Raw genomic sequence first — 21,030 nt, 5'->3', positions numbered from 1 at the left:
CCACCTCCTAAGACTATCACCTTGGGGGTTAGAATTTTGGCATATGGATGTGGGGGACACACAAACATCCAGACTGTAGCACTGAACAAAATGCAGAATACGATGCACCAAACTGAGAGGACAGAGCTTGCAAGACTCTGAGGTGGGTGAAGAAATGGCGAGTGCATGAGAGCGAGCAGAGCCTGTGTGGCTGGGGTGCAGATGGAGGTGAGATGCAGCTGGGAGGCGAGCAGGGTGGATGGACTGGGCCTTGTGGCAAGACTTTGTTTGGCCTTGAAATGAACTCATGGTCCTTTCTCTTGTCTTCCTGTGCCCTTCTTTGGAAATCCTGTCATTTGAGACCCAGTTCAGTCACTACATGCTTCACAGACACCCAAGATTCCCCCAACCCCACCCACAATTTAACACAGTCCCCTGTCCCCACATCCCCACAGCCCTCTGTCTGCCCCAGTCCCCTCCAGCTTGTATGAGAGTTGTTGGCCTCCTCCCTAAGGTCCTGTGCTCCTGGCACTGGTCCCCCAGCCCTGACACTGGCCCATGCGTACTCCCTCCACAGGTGAATGTCGTTGGTGGAGTCGCTGTGATTGGATAGCCATCTTGAGAAGGAATTAGGGCCCTTCCTCCAAGTAGATCTAAGGCCAGGGCAGCAGTTACAGGGAGTGTGTCAGTATCAGCTTGTCCTAGCCACAATGCCCACAGCCATGAGTTCCCTCAAGATGCAATGAGTCCCCCTGTGCCTACAGCCGAGTTCCTCAGCCTCAGCACTGGTGACACTGTGGGCTGTCCTGTGCGTTGTAGGGTATTTGGTGGCATCCTTGGTCTCTACCCACTAGATGCCAACCATGTGCTTCTTCCCACTGACAAATCAAAAATGTGTCAGATATTGCCACATGTCCCCAGGGGTTCAAAATCATCCTCAGTGGAGAACCACTGGCCTAGAGCTACCCAACAGAAACTTGTGCCATCTGCTAAGAATCCTGGAGCAGGAATTCCTATGTTAGGTTAAACAAAGTGACCATTTCTAAGATGCTGTCTACTTACTTATATGAACTGATGCTGGAGGAGTAAGGATCCCAGAGTCACTCTAAACTGTAAAGTGCCAACCCTCATTGCAGAGATGGGGAAAATAGACCCAGAGAAAGGAAGAGACTTGTGTGAGAATGGGAGCATGCAGGGGCAGAGCAGGGCCTGGCCTTGCAGTTCCCTTCAGGGCTCTTTCCATTTTACCCCTGGGACCCAGGCCCTGCCTGATACTCAGGTCCCTGCCCCTTACTGTGCACACCAATCCTTCGTTACCTGGGTTCTTGAGTGATTCCTACTGCAGGACCCAGTGTTACGAGGCTCAGCAACCTGCACCATACCTTCATCCTGACCGCCATGGGAACCTGGAGTTTGCACTTGGCTTGAAAATTTGTTGCACAATATTCCTCTCCTCCTTCCCTGGTGAACACACCTCCTAGTGTTGAAACTGCCCTCCCATTCTCATCCCTACCTGGATATCACTAGAGTAAACCACATCTTTGCCTCTCTGCCTGAATTCCTAATCTTAATCTTTCCCTGTTTGGTGATTTGACCCAGAGTGCCTCAGCGGGGATCCTGGCTCCACTGATTACTAAGCTTTTGACCTTGGGCAAGTCTCTTAACTCTCTGAACCTTGGCTGCCTAATGTGTAAAATGGACCGAGAACAGTTGCTATGAGATATAGGTGTAGTAATTTCCTGACACATGGGAAGCTCCCTGTTCATTCATTCATTTAGCAAATATCTATTGAGTGTCTACTGCGTCCCTGCTGCTGTTCTCACAACTGAAGGTGTGGCAGTAAGCAAATCAGTCAAAGGCCCTGCCCTCATGGAGCTCACAGCCTCACAGGTTAGTGCCTTCACTCTTCCAGCTTCCCACAGATGCTGAAAGAGTTAAGCAAGGAAGTCAAGTGCACAGCTTTGCGATCCTGAGAGAGAATGCACCATTAAACCTACAGCGGAAATGCCTCCAAGGGTGGGAGATATTCTTAGTAATGAAGACGGGCCTGTCACCCTCTCATTAATTATCCCCATCCCTCTCCTCCTGGCTCCTGGGAGAGTGGGAGTAATTGCAGGGCCTTCAAGGACCTGCCTCAAAGGATGCTAAGTGATCCTGGAATGAGGGGGACCGGGCCAAGCAGTGCTAGAGTCAAGCTCACTTGGGCTGTGGGTGTCTTGTGGGGGTTCTGCTACCGCTGAGATCTGGGCCTTGGACACCCTCACCAAGTGGGGACACCAGGATTCAATATGATCTACCCCAGAAGTGGCAAGAAAACCCTGCTCCTGGGTAGCTCAGGAGTGTAAAGAAATGGCTGAGAGCCAGGACTCCTGGGTTCAAGCGTCAGCAATTCCACTAATAGGCTGTGGCCTTGAGAAGTGACTTCCTTCTCTGGGTCTCTTCCTTCACCTGTAAAATGAGGATAGCATCACCGTCTTTCACTGATCCACTCAAACTGGGGGCCACGCTGTGTGCCAGGCTCTCTGCTACATGCTGGGCATTCAGAGATGAGGGAGGCAAGCATGCTTGCTGCCCTGGTGGAGTTCACTCTCCGGAAAGAGAAACCAACAGTGCCAAATAGAAGTGTAAACATTCAATGACAAGATGTGACCAGTGCTGCACAGAGAAAGTTTGGAACAATGGGCATGTGTTATAAAGCTCCTGCTCTAGTCTGGGAAGCCAGGGAAGGTGCCCCTAAAAAGGGATATTTCAAGCCAAGACCTTGAAAATGAGTAGGAGGTGGGGGGCTGAAAAGGGCAGGAAGATTGAGAAGGCAGCGAGAACAGCGAGTGCAAAGGCCCTCCCTGGGTGGGTGGAAGCAGTACAAGGTAGAGAATCTGAGGCAGGCCCACTTACCTGGCACCATATGCCACAAGACCCTCATGAACATTAGGGGCGAGAGTGAAAGTGAAGGCACTGGGGACTCCATAAAGCGACTTATATAAGAGAGGGAGAGTGCTGGGATGCCTGCAAAGCTTACAAACCCAGCCTTGTCAGTTCTGGAGCTGGACACAGCATGGTACTGGCAAATGGTCCTTGGGAGATTCTTTGGGTGAGTTTGTTTGTGTTTTAATTGCTATGTGATGGCTTTCTGATGGGCTCTAATTGGGAGAAGTCTGACGTCTGTCTGGAGGAGAACTTCTGGGGCCCCAGGAGACAAGAGCAAGTTTTATTTGTTTTAAGTTCTGTTGTGTATTCAGTCTTTTAACTGTGTTTGTAAAGATGCCAAATATCTAATCTGTTTGTTATCCAAACCCTTCATTTGGGCTTCATCAGGAAATTAGGTCACTCATTTTGTGCAGCAAAATAATGGCCAAAATGCTGCAGGTTCAGGGCAAAACTTATAGTGAAATCCCAGAGGTTGCAGTTACTGGATCAGTGAGAGTTTTTTAAAATCCCAAATGTGGTTCACGAGACAAATTTTGCTCTTGTTCTAAATGTGCCTGTACCCAGGAAAAGGGAGAAAATAGACTCTTCTCCTCTTCTGTCTACACCAAATACCCCCCTGTTCTAAGACCTGAGACAATAACCCTGGAACTACGCAAGTTCAGCTGCACATTTTTAAACAATTCTCTGTTATCATTTGTGTATTTAACTAAAACCCACAAGGCAGGAAATCATTTATAAAATACTGGACAAACCCTGCTCTGCTAAAGGAAAGTATTATAACAAATTGTAGGTCTCACCAATAATAATGATAATATTAATAATAAAAATATTAATAATAATAAAATGCCATCATTTTATTATTGTTAATAATATAATTATTATTTGTTGGTATTTGTTGAGCATTTACTATGTACCAAGTATTGTACTAGGAGTTTCAAACACAGTATCCCATTTTATCCTCACAACAACCCTGTCAGCTAAAAACTATTAGTGTCGTCATTTTAGAGGATGAGAATGAAAGTTTAAACAGCATACGCCACTTGGCCAAGGTGGGCCTGTCTTGCTAGGGTTCTTGGAGGCAATTTTCTTATATCTATTACCAGAATTCTTAAACTGGTTCATGGTCAGCCTTTTGAATTCTATGAATCTTCTGAAATTGCTTGGAGGCAATTTTCTTATATCTATCACCAGAATTCTTAAACTGGTTCATGGTCAGCCTTTTGAACTCTATAAGTCTTCTGCAATTGCTTACTAAAATTTGCATGCTAGGTGTGTTTCTCTAGGGAGAGAGTCCATAGCTTTCATCAGATTTTCAGAGGTGTCCATGGGCCAAAATAAAGTGAAGAGCCTTGGTTCTGTGTTAACACAAATCCGAAACAGAATCTCGAAGACTTGTTTTGATAATTACAACAAACCCTTCTCTTGTGTAACTGAATCTATTTCAGATTACTATTTTTTATTATTATTATTTTTAGCTCAGGGGATATAAGGTCCTGGTTTCAGGAGCTGTGTATTTCTGGCACGGCTGGGATGTAACTCAGAAAAGGTGCACTAAGCTAAGAGATGTTCAAGTGAGGGCCTCCCGTTGTGATGGGTTGTGGAACGCCAGCCCTCAGTCATCATCTACGCATTTCATGAAACCACCCTCTAAAAGGCACTATTGTAGTATTGGTTGCTATAATTTCGTAGTTTAGCATTATTACTTTAAATTGGATTTCTCTACTGACAGCTTAGGTTGTAGGAGTTATGCTTAAAAACTTTAAATCTTATGTTTCCCCAATCCTGCTACCTAATTTTAGATTCTTCAGACATATTCTGTTACTGTACTAAATTGATACTTCCTAAAGTCTGACTCTACTAAGCATATTTCATTTTAAATACAGTATATTTTAATTTTTGATGAGCTGCCTTTTTTTCCTAGATTTTAAGGGTTACCAAGCATCTTGAATCATATAGAAAGTGTTACAGTATAGTAGCTAAAGGTTTGTATTTCTAAAGTTTGTTTCCAGTTTCTCCTCTCTCAGGTCACCACAAACTCATGCCGATGTGGCCATTTTCTCACCTATCACATGTCACATCGACTTCAGCAGTCAATTTGTCCATGTTGGTCAGAATTAGGTCCAGAGTAGCAATTTCCCGGCTTACTTCCTCCATTTTCTGAGAAACAAAATTGCCTGCTGGGCAAGTCAAGAACTTGTCAGATATTCAGCTTTTAGCTCGATGAGACGTTTTATTAGTCTAGACTTTTCAGGTGACAGAAACCTAACTCAAGCTATGTTAGGCAAAAGAAGATTGATCGGCTCACAGAACTGAGAAGCATCTAGGAGCAGCACAGCTGGGTGGAGGGGCCCATGAGCACCATCAGGTTCTTCTCCCTGTTTCTTTTTATGTTTGGTCCCATGCTCTCCTGCCCAGACTGGCTGCCTCCATGCAGCGGGCCAGAGGGCCTGGCCAGCCACCATCAGCACGGAGAGGCAGCATGTCCCGATAGGCTCAGCAGAGAAATTCCAGAGGGTCTGAGGACCTGTTTCCCACACCCAGGCCAGAGTGGGGAGACAGAGATGGACAAGCAGGTTAGAATCTAAGCTCCTTAACCCCCAACTTCCCATCTGTAAAGAGGGATGAGGCTAGTCTCCATCTCACAAGGCTGCTGTGAAGATTAAATGAACTAATGAATGCATAGTAAAGACTCAGCCCAGGGCCTAGCACTGCTGGTTCTGCCAGTCTGAGCTCCTGATAACCAGCCAGTTATATAGAAACAGCCATTCCCATGATGCAATGCACTAGTAAGTGCTTGCTGTTGTCAATATTATCATCATTTTTAAGAATATTTAGCATAAGGTGCAGCCTATGTACTCAATAAATGGCAGTTATTATTTTTTATATTTAAGCACTATTGTTGTAAAGTGTGTGACACAAGGCCTGGCATCGACACTCCATAAATATTAGTTATAATAGTAACAATACGAATAATAAGAATACTTAGGGCCTGGCACATACGAAGCACTCAATATACTTTAATTACTGACCCAACTGTTATTATCAGCACCTATGATTTCTTGTGAATTACAAGGCAACTCGGAATTGCCATTCCCCTCATCCTGCCCGATATTCTCCATGGTAACTAAGCACTTTTCTCCCTCCAGCCTCTTTATTAAGCTTCGGGCCCACTTCATCATGTCAGCTCCAGGCAAGCTGGTCTTTCCCACTTCTCCTGAGGTGCCCTTGTCCCTGGGCACAAGCCCAACCTCCCAGGAGGGTGTGCTGGCAACCAAGCCAGGCTTCTGTTCAGTGACTCCACCTGCATGGCCAGCCTGCCATGTGTTGCAACCCCCTCGCTCGCCCAGGCCCCAGCTTCCTGCTCCCCTCAAGTCTCCCTTTTACTGCTCTCCCCTTCCCCAAACTAGATCCTGGCACACAGATTATTTTTGTAGGTAGAAGAGAAGAGACAATAATAACAACAATAACCAACACTTATATAGTCGCTGACATAGGCGGACACTGTTCTAAGTGCTGTGCATGGATTAACTCATTAATCCTCAAACCAAACCTATGAGGCAGATACTGTTGTCATCCCTGTTTTATAAATAGGGAAACCAAGGCACAGAGAGGCAACTGACTTGCTCTAGACGATGCAGCTAGTAAGTGATGTAGCCAGGATTGGAACCCCTTAAGAATATTACATGAAATTATGCATAGAGTGCCTGATACCAGTAAAGATTTACTAACGCCCGAGATTATAATGATCACATTGTTGTTATTACAGGGCAGATTCAATAGCATTGTTCACTCCTCTCTCCTGCCGAGTTTGGCACTTTCAGTAACAAAGGAGCACCAGAGTGCCTTGGTCTACAGAAGCAGTGCACCTGCTGGGAGGAGAGGAATGGGAAATTTTTTATGTTAATGTAAAATTCTCATAACATAAAATTAACCATTCTAAAGTGTACAATTCCGTAGCTTTTAGTGCATTCACAATGTTGTACAACCACCATCTCTATCTAGTTCCAAATCATTTTCATCACTTCAAAAGGAATCTTCATACATGCCATTAAGAAGTCACTTCCCGTTCCCCTCTCCTCCAACCCCTGGCAATCACCAATCTGTTTTCTGTCTCTATGGATTTATCAATTTTGTATGGCTCATACAGATGGAACCATACAATATATGTTCTTTTGTGACTGGCTTCTTGCCCTGAGAATAATGCTTTCTAGGTTCATCCGTATCGTAGCATGTATCAGTAGGTCATTCCTTTTATGGCTGAACAATATTCCGTTTTTGGATCTACCACATTTGTTTATGTGGATGAAGGTGCTTTTCAATTTTTTATTTCCATAGGTAATCAGGGAATAGGTGGTGTTTGGAAGCTCTTTAGTGATGTTTTGTGAGATTTTAGTGCACCCATCACCTAAGTAGGACACAATGCACCCCATTTGTAGTCTTTTATCCCTCACCTCTTTCCCAACCTTACCCCTGAGTCCCCAAAGTCCATTGTGTCATTCTTATGCCTTTGCATCCTCATAGCTTAGCTCTCACTTGTGAATGAGAACATACAATATTTGGTTTTCCATTCCTGAGTTACTTCACTTAGAATAATGAAACCCCGTCTCTACTAAAAAAATACAAAAAAAAAAAAACTAGCCGGGCGAGGTGGCGGGCGCCTGTAGTCCCAGCTACACAGGAGGCTGAGGCAGGAGAATGGCGTAAACCCGGGAGGCGGAGCTTGCAGTGAGCTGAGATCCAGCCACTGCGCTCCAGCCCTGGCGACAGAGCGAGACTCCGTCTCAAAAAAAAAAAAAAAAAAGAATAATGGCCTCCAATTTCATCCAGGTTGCTGTGAATGCCATTATTTTGTTCCTTTTATGGCTGAGTAGTATTCCATCATATATATATATATCACATATATATATATCACATATATATATATATATCACAGTTTCTTTATCTACTCATTGATTGTTGGGCATTTGGGTCGGTTTATGTACATGGAGATTTTAAAGGAGCAATTCCAAGGTTCCTCCCAGTCTATTGCCACAAAGATAGTGCTGCTGTCATAAAGGCAGAGGTCTGAGAAACCTCATCCTGCTATGGTGAAAAAAAATCCAGAGGCCGGGCATGGTGGCTCACACCTGTAATCCCAGCACTTTGGGAGGCTGAGGGGGCCAGATCATGAGGTCAGGATACCGAGACCATCCTGGCTATCACGGTGAAACCCCATCTCCACTAAAAATACAAAAAATTAGCCGGGTGTGGTGGCACGCACCTGTAGTCCCAGCTACCCAGGAGGCTGAGGCAGGAGAATCACTTGAACCTAGGAGGCGGAGGTTGCAGTGAGCTGAGATCGCACCACTGTACTCCAGCCTGGGCGACAGAGCAAGACTCCATCTCAAAAAAAAAAAAAAAAAATCCAGAGAGGAAACCTGCTGTAAGAGAATACCCTAGCTAGGGTCAAGGCCAAAAACTCAAATGCCCACATCAAGGAGTGGGAAGGGCTGGGAGTCAGAAAGTAGGGAGGGTCACTGGTGACCTGCAATATCTAAAAATCTTCAGACTCAGAACCTCCCAATGGAGGTTCTTTCAATCACTGTGCTTGTAAGTTCTAGAATGCCAACATTCTAGAAGACTATGATACCAGCTCCAGCTTTGGCATTAAAAAACAAAAAGCAGGCCGGGCGCGGTGGCTCAAGCCTGTAATCCCAGCACTTTGGGAGGCCGAGACGGGCGGATCACGAGGTCAGGAGATCGAGACCATCCTGGCTAACACGGTGAAACCCCGTCTCTGCTAAAAAATACAAAAAACTAGCCGGGCGCGGTGGCGGGCGCCTGTAGTCCCAACTACTCGGGAGGCTGAGGCAGGAGAATGGTGTGAACCCGGGAGGCGGAGCTTGCAGTGAGCTGAGATCCGGCCACTGCACTCCAGCCTGAGCGGCAGAGCCAGACTCTGTCTCAAAAAAAAAAAAAAAAAGCATTGGCTGGGCATGGTGGCTCATGCCTGTAATCCCAGCACTTTGGGAGGCTGTAGCGGGCAAATCACCTGAGGTCTGGAGTTCGAGACCAGCCTGGCCAACATGGAGAAACCCTGTCTCGACTAAAAGTACAAAATTAGCCAGGTGTGGTAGTGCATGCCTGTAATCCCAGCTACTCGGGAGGCTGAGGCAAGAGAATTGCTTGAACCCAGGAGGCGCAGGTTGCGGTGAGCCAAGATCACGCCATTGCACTCCAGCCTGGGCAACAAGAGTGAAACTTCATCTCAAAAAAAAAAAAAAAAAAAAACCTTGGCAAATCTAACATCAGGATACAACAGAGAGGTGGGTGGCTTCCCCAACATTAAATCAGCCCCAAATGTTACAGGTGTGGTGTGTGCTATAACCAGTCAAAGAGATAAGACTGACTACTGACTCTGCTAAGGATTAAAAATGGCCTTAATACCTGGCTGACAGATAGTTTTGGAGATTCACATCTCTGTCTCTGAGTCAGCTGATACAGAAATAGCTAATCCTTCACTTCCATAACCTCATAGTAGGTTTTAACTGCAGAGCCTGGAATTGTGGGTGACAATCTCAGAGGACAAGAGAATGTGACTCATGGAACCAGGAGTTGAACAAGCAGAAAATGTACTCTTACAAAAAGCTAGAGCTCTGTCTTGTAAAATTGGTTTCTTTATCACATAACATTCCAAGAAAATAAATTTAGAGTGTTTTCTGGTATTTAGCCCTGTGGTTCTCAAATTATGAGTCATAAAATCACCTGGGGAGCATGTTAAATCACAGATTCCCAGGTCCCACCTCCAGGAAGTTGGTGTCAGTGGCTTCAGCCGGGGGGGCCCAGGAATCTGAATTTTACCAGGCTGCAAGACAAGTGGTCCACAGGTCACAGTTTGACACGCCCCAATATAGTGAATATGCTTGCAGACTCAGTCTGGAGCTGTAGCTGTCTAATCAGAGTCTAGATTGTACTACTTGTCCAAATCTCTGAGCCCAACTTAGAGAAGCCAACTGCCTAAGATAGAATGCCGTATTTCTTTTATTTGTTCACTCAATGAGTATTTATTGAGAATCTGCAGTCCCTGCAGATATATCTGTAGGTAAGATAGACATGAATCCCTCTTCTCATAGAATTTACATTCTTATCGGGATAAATGGATAGGGGCAAATAATTATCTTGTCTGTACAGTAAAACCTGTTAAGATGGAAACAGAACCTCTAAGGATTTGGGGGGCTGATAAATATCCCTTAGCGTAAGTACCATGTGCTGAGTCTCCTTCCTAATATCCCTGCTGAGCATTTATATACCCAATGTGTACTTAAACACTTTTAGGGACAAGGGCTCACTGTCAGTTCAATAAGGCCATTCAGTTCTTAGGTGTTAAATGTTTCTTCCCTGAACCCCCTGCCCTTAGTCCTAGTTCTACTTTATAAGACTTGCAAAACAAATTAATGCCTCTTCCTACAGAGAGTCATTAAAATCTTCAAAACTAGTTTTCACCATTCTGTTAAGTCTGTTCTTCAGGGTAAAAACCCAGCCTTAGAACTGCATTTGAGCCCCCTTCCTAGGATGGCCACCATTCTCCCGTGGGTGCATTTTATCTAGTATCTTTTTGGGGAAAAAAATACAAAGGTAGGGTCCAATGAGTCATTCACATGCATTTCTTTATTAAACACACATGGGCCAGGCACTGTTTTTGGCTCTGGGGATAAAGTCCATGGAAGAGAAAAACCATCTTCTTCACCATAACGTTGTCCTTCTGTTAATGCCACATTGTTGAGCTATTGGCCAAGGGAATAAGCTCAGAAGACTGTAATTTCACAGGGATCTTCATGAACAAATCATCTTTTCTTGCATTCTTTATCTAAGTTTATTGCTAGCTACCAACTAACTTTTTTTAGCCTCTTTTATTTACAGATATACTACCAACTCCCAAATTCTGATGTTTTTCATTTCTATTTTTTTTCTTGTTTGATCCTCCTCTCCTTGTTTCTTATGTAAATATGCTTTCCAGTATGCAGAGTACTGAAGCTAATGACCATTTTTGGCTCAGTTTTATTTCAGAGTGATATGCCAATGTCATGGGGTTAGAAAGCAAAAGAAACCCTCTAGTCTGACCCCCTCACTTGACACATTATTTCCCCGCATGAGGACTTCTGCCCTCTTGATCTTTCCTATGCCTCTTTAACTTAAGTTCATGACCTCCTCAGACCTCTGTGTCCATCTCATTCATTTCCTACAGGGACCTGTAACATGTGTTTCCTGCCACAGCCACAGTCATAAACAATTCCTGATAGATTCAGAAGCAACTCAAAGAGGAACCGGAAATGCTCTCTCTAATAACTCCCTAAAGTAAGAATCCCGGCACACAGCTTGGTAGTGGACACACCCTGTGATTGCTGGATCAAGCCACAGACTCAGAGTCCCTCTACTGGGCTCTGAGAACCACTGCATTTTACTTTAGAAAGAATTAAACTCAGTTGAATAATTAGGAACACCCAAGAATGTCGGCAGACAAAAATCAAAGATTCCTGTTCCGCAAAAGACAAAACTGCCCATAAAATTAGAATCTTGGAGATGAAAATAATCTTCAAGGCCATCCAAATCCCACCTTTTTGTTCTTCAGATGAGGAAACTGGGACCCAGAGAGAGGATGTGTTAGGGGCTGAGCAGAGACAAAAAACACAGGCCTCCTCACTTCAGGCCTCTCTTCTCTTTTTCACTCCGAATTATTGACCTTTCACCACCATCTCATCCCTTAGCTAGTATTCCAGTCCTGGGGGTTCCAGGCAACAAAGCATAATATAAAGTATATCCTAGAAACAAAGTCAGACAAACAAATGCCATCTGGGTGCTCAGGAATCCAGCCATTGCTGGCTCCTTTCCTTTTAGGGCTGGTTATAAGGGGGATGGCTCCAGAGGGATAATATGTTCCTATTTTTCCTTCTAATCCAGGACACCTGTCCCTTCTCTGGGGAATGTGTCATATTTGGGGCTGCTTTTCAACATGCGGGCAGCCACCTGTTGTTCATGCCTTTCCAAATTGGCCTTTCGGGTTTGGGGCTGGCCAACTGGACCCCCACCCACAATGAAATGTGGGCGTTAGCAGTGTACTAAATTTGAAGAGTCTGGACCCTCTGAGGAATTAGCAGGTCAAAGCAATGCTCTCAAGCAGAATATACACCATGACACCTCCTCCCCCTTAAATGTGATAGCTCTGGCAGACCGTCATAAGTCTTTAAGAGAAAAGAAAGCTGGAGTTCACCATGCTCTGTCACTCTTTTTTATCCACACTGTCATTTATTCATTCGAGAAATATTTATTGACCACCTGCTATGCGTCACTCACTGCCAATCATATACTCATCTCTTCACCCCACAAACATGTACGGGTCTCTTCTAAGAGCAAAGTCCCATGCTGGGGACTGTGGGAGATGTAGCAATGAATAAAGCTCAGTTCCTACCCAGAAGAAGCTCTTGATTTAGTGAGGAATGAAAAATCCACAAGCTACTGTGCCGTAAGGCTGTATGTGTGGAAAGAGAGACAAAGAACTATGGATCACAGAGGAGAGAGAAGTCACTCCCAACTGGCAGGTAAGAAAGTTTGCAAGAGGATGTCATGTGAGCCCTAGACCTTGAGGAATGGGTAGGATTTGGACACACAGAAAAAGATGTGAGTTGTCGCATAGGTCTGAGAGGTGCCAGGAGGAAGCTGGGAAAGCCAAGGAGGCCCTTCTGGCAGACGTGTAAGGGACATATGCTGACCATGGAGTAAATCAAGGTGGGGCATGGGGAGAGTGCTGGAGGGTTTGAAAGGTCTGACTCTTTGTTACTTTCCTGACCCCTTAGGTTCTGAGGTTTGGCACCCCATCTGCAAACAGGCAGCCCGGGCAGAGAAGAAGTTAAAGGTAAGCAAGCTAGTAGATCCCAGACCAGCACTCCTACTTTGCTACTTTCTGCCACAGGTTAAGGGAGCTGTGCTTTGGGACAGGGTCAGCAATTCATAGTGTGCACACTCCCAAATGTGTGCCTATGTCCTTGGATTTTCCTAACGGCAACACCTGCCCCATGGGGTTTTTGAGGGGGTTAAGATATCGGATATGAAAGCACTCTTAAAACTGTGAAGCACTGTATTCCTGTGAGTTTTGTGTTTCTGGGGCGAGGCTGTAACTCTACCATTGCTCGCCAAGATGGCGGCCTCGCTGGGACCATGGTTTTTCCCAGCCTAAGGTCGCTCATTAATAATAATAGTTAATAATGTCACAGTAATTGACAGTTTACAAAGTATCTTCACAGCCACTGTCTGATTTTACTCCTTTAACCCTGTGAGGCAGATGGGCAAGAAATTTTATCTTTGCCTTGCCTGTGAGAAAACCAGGTCTAAAGAGGTGATGATTTGCCTGCAGTAGCAAAGCCAGGCAGAAGCACAGCCGACATCCCCAGGTATGCACGGGGCCAGCTGAGGTCCTGCGTCCCTCTGAATTACTGTGCTCTGACAAATGTCAGGAAGCCTTGTGAATCTGGGTTCCTGACACTGCAGAGAGGGGTTGAGTCTTCCAGGCTGCGGGAGGGATCCATTTTCTAGGTCTTTGATGATGTAGAGGAGACACCTGGGGTGTGTGTTGGGGGATAGGCAACGGGGCCTTCACATCCTGGCCCCCAGATATCAAGTTGACCCCTTGGGACTCTATTGTGTTACCCACTAGAGTCTCTCCAACTAGAAAAGCAAGTGCACAATTTCTGAGCAGCTAAACATGTCTTCCTTGCTATCTCATCCACTTAATGAAAGTTTTCTGAAAGAGCCAGTCTATTGATGCATAATTATTTTTTTAACCCCTGAATTTCTTTCCCTGTTTCTTCCAAGACCCTCTTCCATTTAAGGTGTAAGACCTACTTGTCCCTTTCTTCATTTTCCTCCTCTTTGGTGGCATTTCCCAAACTTCAGTCATCCTCTACAACCCTGATGCCTGTTGCCATATCTGGGCACCACCTGTTTCATTATATACTTAATATTTTTCTCTAAATCAAGTCACTACTTTTTATTAACTTAACTTATTTTAAAATAAAACTTTATATTGCCATGTGGAAACCAGTTATACTTGCTATAAATAGAAGGTAATCATAAAATAAATTCAATGGTAATGAAATAATTCTTAAGAATAAATCTTTAAAATTCTAGCTAGACAATGTTGCCTGCACTCTCTTTGTTTAAAAAGGGAAATTGGGTTGGGTGTGGTGGCTCACGTCTGTAATCCCAACACTTTGGGAGGCCAAGGCAGACGAATCACTTGAGGTCAGCAGTTCGAGACCAGCCTGGCCAACATGGTGAAACCGCAATTCTACTAAAAATACAAAAATTAGCTGGGTATGGTGGCCCATGCAGCTACTCAGGAGGCTGAAGCAGATGAATCACTTGAAACCTAGAGGCAAAGATTACAGTGAGCCAAAATTGTGCCACTGCACTCCAGCCTAGGTGACAGAGCGGGGCTCTGTCTCAAAAATAAAATAGGAAATTGGCAATTGTTGAGAGAGTTGTTGAAATGTATTAGCAACAAACTGAGACTGCCTCCTTGATCTAATCAAGGGGATTGAAATGTTAGATTTTACTCTCTAACTCTATGATTCAGTATTATCAAGTGTTGCACCTTCATCTTCCCAGAACCACCGCTAGTTCACAGTCCACTGTTTAGGAAACTTTATAACCCCACATAGAATGCTTTAAATTGTAGGATGAGAAAACTGGGAGAGAATCAAGTGGTCCTGAAGCTTAGCCTCTATATTTTACAGATCAAGAATCCAAGATGCCTAAGACCACATACTTCACCCATGAGTCCTTGATTCCTAATCCCTTTACATCATGCAGGCACCCTCTTATGCATTAGGACTGACATCATGCTGCTCTGCTAAGGAAGCTATTAATCCATCATGGCCATTTTTCAGAGACAGTTTTTTTTTCTTTTTTCAAGTTTATCACTTAAGTTGATGTCAATTTGCAATTAATACACTGTAAAGAATCAGCATATTGTGCAATGACATGAAGTTTAACCCACTTTTACATTTTGAATAAACAAACTCCCAAGGAATGAATACTAACCAATTTTATTTTTTTTTAAGTAAATACATTATTGACTGGGATAACTCAAAATGAAAAGTTTTATGAGTAATTTCCTATTTAGACTGCTAGCTGCAAATACATAGAAAATAAATCCATATTCTGCCCCCAACAGCCTGAAGTCCTTGCATTTTAGATCTCATTCACACTCAGACCTTGACTTAAAAGGCAAAGAATAAGAAGGAAGTACAGAAGTAGCCAGAGAGTACTTTAATGGTATTGCTAATGTTGCATTCTTAACCCCCTTTCTCACCCTCCCCACCAAGCTCAGGTTGCAGCTTCTCACCTCTTCTGTCTTCATCTCTTCCACAGCATAGACGGACATCTGAAACCTCCATCTCTCCCCCTGGATCCAGCATTGGGTCACCCAACCGAGTCATCTGCGTATGTATCACTTTTCTTCCACCAAAGGGCCTTCCTTATTCCTGACCTGGTGTCTAAAGAGTCACTAAGGACGAGGGAGCTCTCAGGTTTTCATCCAACTGACATTTGATGCATGCTCTTCACATGCTAGGCTCTGTACCAGGTCTTGAGGATTCAGTGGGGTACAGGGAGGACATAGATCCTGCCCTCATGAAGCACACAGTCTAGTAAACCCAGTTTCAGGAATAATGCAGAGTTCCATGGAGCACGAGAAAGAAAGTACAATGACAACAAGAGCCCTTGCTGAGTTCTAAAACCAATGCAAGGCACCTCCTTTCCCACTACTTAACTGAGACAAGCAAGAAAAAACTGAGGATCAAAGTGGTATTCTGAATAGGTATTAGGTGGAGTATTGATGTGGAGATAGAGGCAGAAAGGAGAAGGAAGCCACATACACATGTGGAAACATGGCTGTAAAGAATTTGCAAACATAAGGAAGAGCTTTCTAATCATGTGGGAAGTCTAGGGATGCAGCAGATCCACCTCCATGTGTCTGACCTCCCATCTCCACAGGCATTCAAACACAGAGAGACTCATCATTTGCCAGGGATGTAGAAGAAGAGACAGAAGTTGAGTTCAATGACCTCAGAGGCCCCTTGTATATGGCATTCATTCATTCAACAAACATGTGCCAAGCATTTACTCTGCTAAGTGCAGTGCTCTGCTCTGGGGAAATGGTGATGAACTACACAGACTTGATGCCTGTCCTCATGACATTGAACACATAGTGCCATGAATCATCAATTGCAGTTATAAATTCCAGGAAGGAAAAGCACAGGGTCCTCTGATGATGCTACAGATAAACAGAGGGACCTGACAATCTAGGACTAGTTGGGAGAAGGAAGAAACATTAAACTCAAAGGAGAGGGATAAACAGAAATAAGCTAAAGGAGGTGGGAAACGCAGAGCCAGGGAGAACTGAAATGAGCAGAAAACCTCAGTCTGATTGACTCTGGACTGTTCCAGCCTTCCACATGCCAAAGGAGCCAAGAAGACCAGAAATGTGGGGAAAATGGTCTGTAACAAGAAACCTACTCCTCACAAGAAGCTCTAAATATAATCACCAAACCAGCCAAGCCCTGGCCCTGTCCACTACTGCTAGATCATTACTTCTAATCCACATCCAGTCTCCTCTTTGATCCTTGGATGATGCCCATTGACGGGACTATGGGCACCTTTCCTTTCTTCTCTGGTCAAATGGAGAAAAAAGAAAAATGCTTAAGAGTTACCACTGACTGAAATTTCAATATGGGTCAATACTACCATGTGGCTGTCAAAAAAAGACAAGCTGCTTTGATCACAGGCTGTACTCATTGAAGATTCCTGTCTAAAGCAAGAAAGGTGATAGTCTCCCTGGCACTGTGAATGGGGCCAGACCACAGCAGGATTAACGGGCTTAGTTTCCAGGCATGCACAGTGAGAGTGTTATTGACAAATGTGAGTATGTTTCCAGAAGAGAGTTACTAGAACAGGAGCACTCAGGGAGCTGCTGCACTGTAATACCGTTCATCACGAGCTGGTCTCCCGGTGCTACTCAGGAGCCTCAGAAACCTTTGTGAAATAAGCCCTGATGATGTTCACCTGGGAGTCCTGGAGAAAGTTTCTCAGAATTGCCCCTGTGATAAGCAACTTCATTACAGAATGGAATTTATGATGGCAGCTAAGAACACCTGTGCTTGTGCCATCCAACTAGGGGCTTACACATTGAGATCAGTTGTCCCTCACATCCTAGCAGAGGCATGTGTCTCCCCTTCCAGCCTCTCCTCCTCTCACCGTGTATGGTGCCTCGTGCTCAGCTGCTCTGGGGAATGACTGAACATGTCATAGAAGCCATGTTTTCAGTCAGCCCATCCCAAGCATGGTTTCCAAATTTGGAAAAAAAAATTCATCCATCTGCTTTGGATAGATGCAATAACAAGCATAAAGATGGATTTTAATTTAGTTTTCATAGACATTTGAGATTTGATATTCAAATAGAATTATCAGCGAACCTGAAATGAGCAGGTTCTTTCAAACTTTCAAACTTTACTCCATCTCCACTGACTTCTAGAATCATCTTCAGGTGGTTTGGCTTTGACCCATGTGTTCTCTTCCTTCCTTCCTTCCTTTCTGGCTAATTATGGTAGGATGCCTCTGATCAATTGGTGTGTCTCCAGACCTGAGGCTCATTTATAGCCCTGTAAACAAAGTGGCTATAGGAAGAAATATAAATTTAGTATTTTTGAGGTTTGGGGTAAAGTGCCAAGATGAATAGTTACGGGTCGAGATGAGTTTGGAAGATGCCAAGAGCTCTCAAGGTCAAGATCTAACATCCAGGACAAAAGCAGCAATTACTTCAGCAAGTGGACTCTCATCTAATAAAGGCTTTCTTTATCCACATACCCCCAGAACTGGTGCAGATGTGAGTGTCTGTACCAGGCAGGCTCTGGCAGAAATCAGGTGGCCTACCTCAAAGAGTTCAACTGAGGAGGGTTTCATGACGGAGGTGTGGGCAGAGTTAAGTGGACTCACAGGAGATAATGAGGTATCCAGGGACTATAGCAACATGATGTTATTACCACACTGGAGCTAAAGAGATGTGGGAAGGGAACAGCATTACCAAAGCTGGCAAGAGCTGGGGAAGTCCAGCCTTCAGAGAGAGTCAGGCCCAGCCCACAGCCAGCCAGGAAGGTTGCCAGGGGAATAAGTGTACCAGCCTCTCTCTCCATTCACCCTCTAATCTCTGCTGTTGCATCCCATTGGCTAAACCCAACTGAAAGCCGGAGAACAAAAGAGCCTGTGATACAGCCTAGGCAGTGTTCAGAGCATAGATTCAGGCAAGGAAGAGTGGACACTGGGTCTAGGTGAAACAGAGAATAAGCAGCATGAGAATAAGCAACAGTGCCCTGATAGCAGTGCTGATGTGGCAGCGATAGAATAGTGCAAGGGCTTTGGTAAGTTTTCAAAATAGCACAGCTTATAAGTATTTACGAATGCTGCTCCCTGTAGAGTAGTCTTGGCCCTGAGACTGTACCTGGCTCCTATGGCATTGGGAGAACATTATCAGACTAATACAGTCTCTGGATTCTCTATCTAGCAGCCTCTGTCGTAATTTGCAGCACCTCAGGACCTTGCAAGACAGATCTTGGTTGATCATAGCAAACACCAGGTCACAGAGGGAACAGCTGGAGGGCATGGCCGTGGAAAAGACATGGCTTCAGGAGCCATGAGATGCGGGCTGTCACATGCAAGGGGGAGCTTTCTTTCAATCCATGCAGCTCTAGAGGGCTGAAGTCTGCCAAAGTCAAGCAGAAGGTAGAGGCTCATTTCAGTTCAATGGAAGGAGCAGCTTTCTGAGTGCAGCCTTCTGACGGTGTAAGACAATGAACTCCCCATCCCAAGAAGACAGGGGAGGCCGCTGAAGAGGGCAGGCTCTCTGTGTTGAAATTTGGGCTCTTGCAACTTATTAGCTATATAGCCTTGGACAAATTAATTGATTTTTCTGTGCCTCTGGTTCCTTAGTCAAAATGAGGATAATGTTAGTGCCTACTACTAGAGTTGTGAATTGTATGGGTGAACTGAGTTAATCTATCTACATAAGGGACTTGGTACAGAACCTGGCTTATAATAAGTACTCACCAAATGTTAGCTAGTGTTTTACTATCATGATTATTTTTGTCTTTACCGTCTTCATCTTCTTCTTCAAGAATGCTGTGAATTGTGTTGTCCTCGCTCTGTGGGATTGGAAGGCAGTCAGCACCCAGGCTGTGTAGTTCAAGCTGAATTCAAACCCATTAGCCTAGTGGTGCAAATTGTATAACCTTTTGAGCCTCCATTTCCTCAGCTGGAAAATAGAAATGATATTGACATTTACTTCACAGAGGCATTACAACATCTAGAGGAGATAATTCTTGTAAAGCACAGGGCCTTACAAACAATATGTGCTCAATACATGTTAGCCCTGTTGGAATGGATGGCCTCTAAGACTGCTCTTAGTCTAACATTCTACTATTCTTCAATTTGATCCTAATCTTCTGTTTTTAGTGGAAACTGGAGAAGTTCGTTCCTTCTGTATCTTGTTTTTGTTTCCTCTCTCCATTCCCTTTTCCCTCTTATCTTTCTCTTCCTTTCCTGTCCATTTCCCTCTTCCCTAGGCTAAAGTGGATAATGAGATCCTTAATTACAAAGACCTGGCGGCTCTCCCCAAGGTTAAGTCTATCTACGAGGTACAACGCCCCGACCTCATTTCCTATGAGCCTCATTCCAGATACACGTCCGACGAGATGCTGGAGAGATGTGGCTATGGAGAGGTATCGCGTCTTGCCCTTCTCTCTGGGGCTATTGTAGGAAAGGAGGTTCCGCCGGGGTCCCCAGCCCTCTCCATCACAGACAGTTTGGCCTCCACAATGCTGGACCCAGACTCTTCTACCCTGGGATTTATGGCCAACATTTTTTAAATGAAGAGATTTCATTTGGCTTTCTGGCTTTTCTTGAAAATATCAGAGCTGACAACATTAAACCTACATTTCCACCATCTGGAGATGGGTGGCAGCACCCCCTATAGTCAGGACATGAGCTTTCCATTCTCCCCAGTCCTCCCATTCCCTGTTAATCCCAGCATTAAAGCTGAGAGCCTGTGACCAATTATTACTCAAGCTGTTGTATTTCTTATACTGTAGGAATTTTTCAGGTACTCAGCCCAAGGCGCTCATCTCCTGCCAGGCTCAATGGCCATTTGGGTTTATAATCCCTGATTAGACATGTTCTCTGGTTTTCGCACCAGGCCTTTAGCCCCAATGTCTCTTCAAAGGAAGAGACACTTTTATAAAGACGCAGTAACAGATGGCTTTTGAAATCATTAAATGGTTGCTAAACAAAAGAAAGTGTTCTCTGGAGATGGCAGCGCGGTAGGGGGCAGAATTACCCTGGAGGTCCTGTCAGTCTATATCCTAAAAGATTTCTAACCTTATCCCAGACCCCCTGAGTTAATTTGGGGCAGCAGAAGCCTGTCCTGATGGGCAGGGACCCAGGTTCTTGTCCCATCTCCACCATAACTAGCCTTGTGACCTCAGGCAAGTCTCCCTCCTCTCTAAGGAATTTGGGTTCCATTTGGTTGAAGAGTCCAATGCTGAGATTCTCCGGTTTCTGGCCCCTGAAACGGACCAGGAGAGAAAGATCAAGTGTTTAGTAGAAGCTGCTTGTCCTTCAGTTAGAGATGGCAAACTAGGGTCCATAGGTTGCAGTCAGCCCTCAGATTTGTTTTGTTTCACTCATAAAGTGTCTTTTGAAAATGCAAACTGGTTGTCAACATGTAAACGCTGGGAGATTTCACATAAGAATCGGCATTTCTGACTTTCTTGGAAAATTAAGATGCTGTGTAAATGCTGGGCAGGCATTCCAGCTGCTGGAGCTGAGGAACCACTGCCCTCTTCAGTCGAGACATCCCATCTCCAGCTGCTGCACCAGCCACCAGCTCAACTCCCTTGTTGGTGGCAGCAGCCTGGCCCCTGCTTAGCCATATATTTAGGTGCCCTGCCCTGGGCATTGTCTTCATGAACCGCAGAGGGGTCATGAATCAATAGAGAGACAGGGAAGGATGGTGACAATAGCCCTGAGCATGCGGTACAG

At 44.8% G+C, this 21,030-nt stretch overlaps 1 protein-coding gene across 3 annotated transcripts in view; it reads left to right on the top strand.

Moving 5' to 3' along the window:
* LOC105466891 (actin binding LIM protein family member 3) overlaps nt 1-21,030 on the top strand; it is a 119,990-nt gene that overhangs the window by 78,093 nt on the left and 20,867 nt on the right. For 2 of the 3 annotated variants that reach the window (XR_011624583.1, XM_011716051.3), the window contains exons 9-11: nt 12,738-12,796; nt 15,313-15,384; nt 19,557-19,712. Coding sequence is in view for 1 of the 3 variants with exons in the window: in XM_011716051.3 (XP_011714353.1) it covers nt 12,738-12,796; nt 15,313-15,384; nt 19,557-19,712 (287 nt within the window). In the remaining 2 variants the exon portion in view is untranslated. The remainder of the gene's footprint in view (nt 1-12,737; nt 12,797-15,312; nt 15,385-19,556; nt 19,713-21,030) is intronic. The other variant, XR_011624584.1, reaches the window with a different exon arrangement.

The sequence above is a fragment of the Macaca nemestrina genome, chromosome 6, assembly GCF_043159975.1.
Source record: "Macaca nemestrina isolate mMacNem1 chromosome 6, mMacNem.hap1, whole genome shotgun sequence".
Classification (NCBI taxonomy): Eukaryota; Metazoa; Chordata; class Mammalia; order Primates; family Cercopithecidae; genus Macaca; species Macaca nemestrina.
Note: the sequence above shows the minus strand (reverse complement) of the source record. Positions and strands in the feature narration are given on the sequence as shown.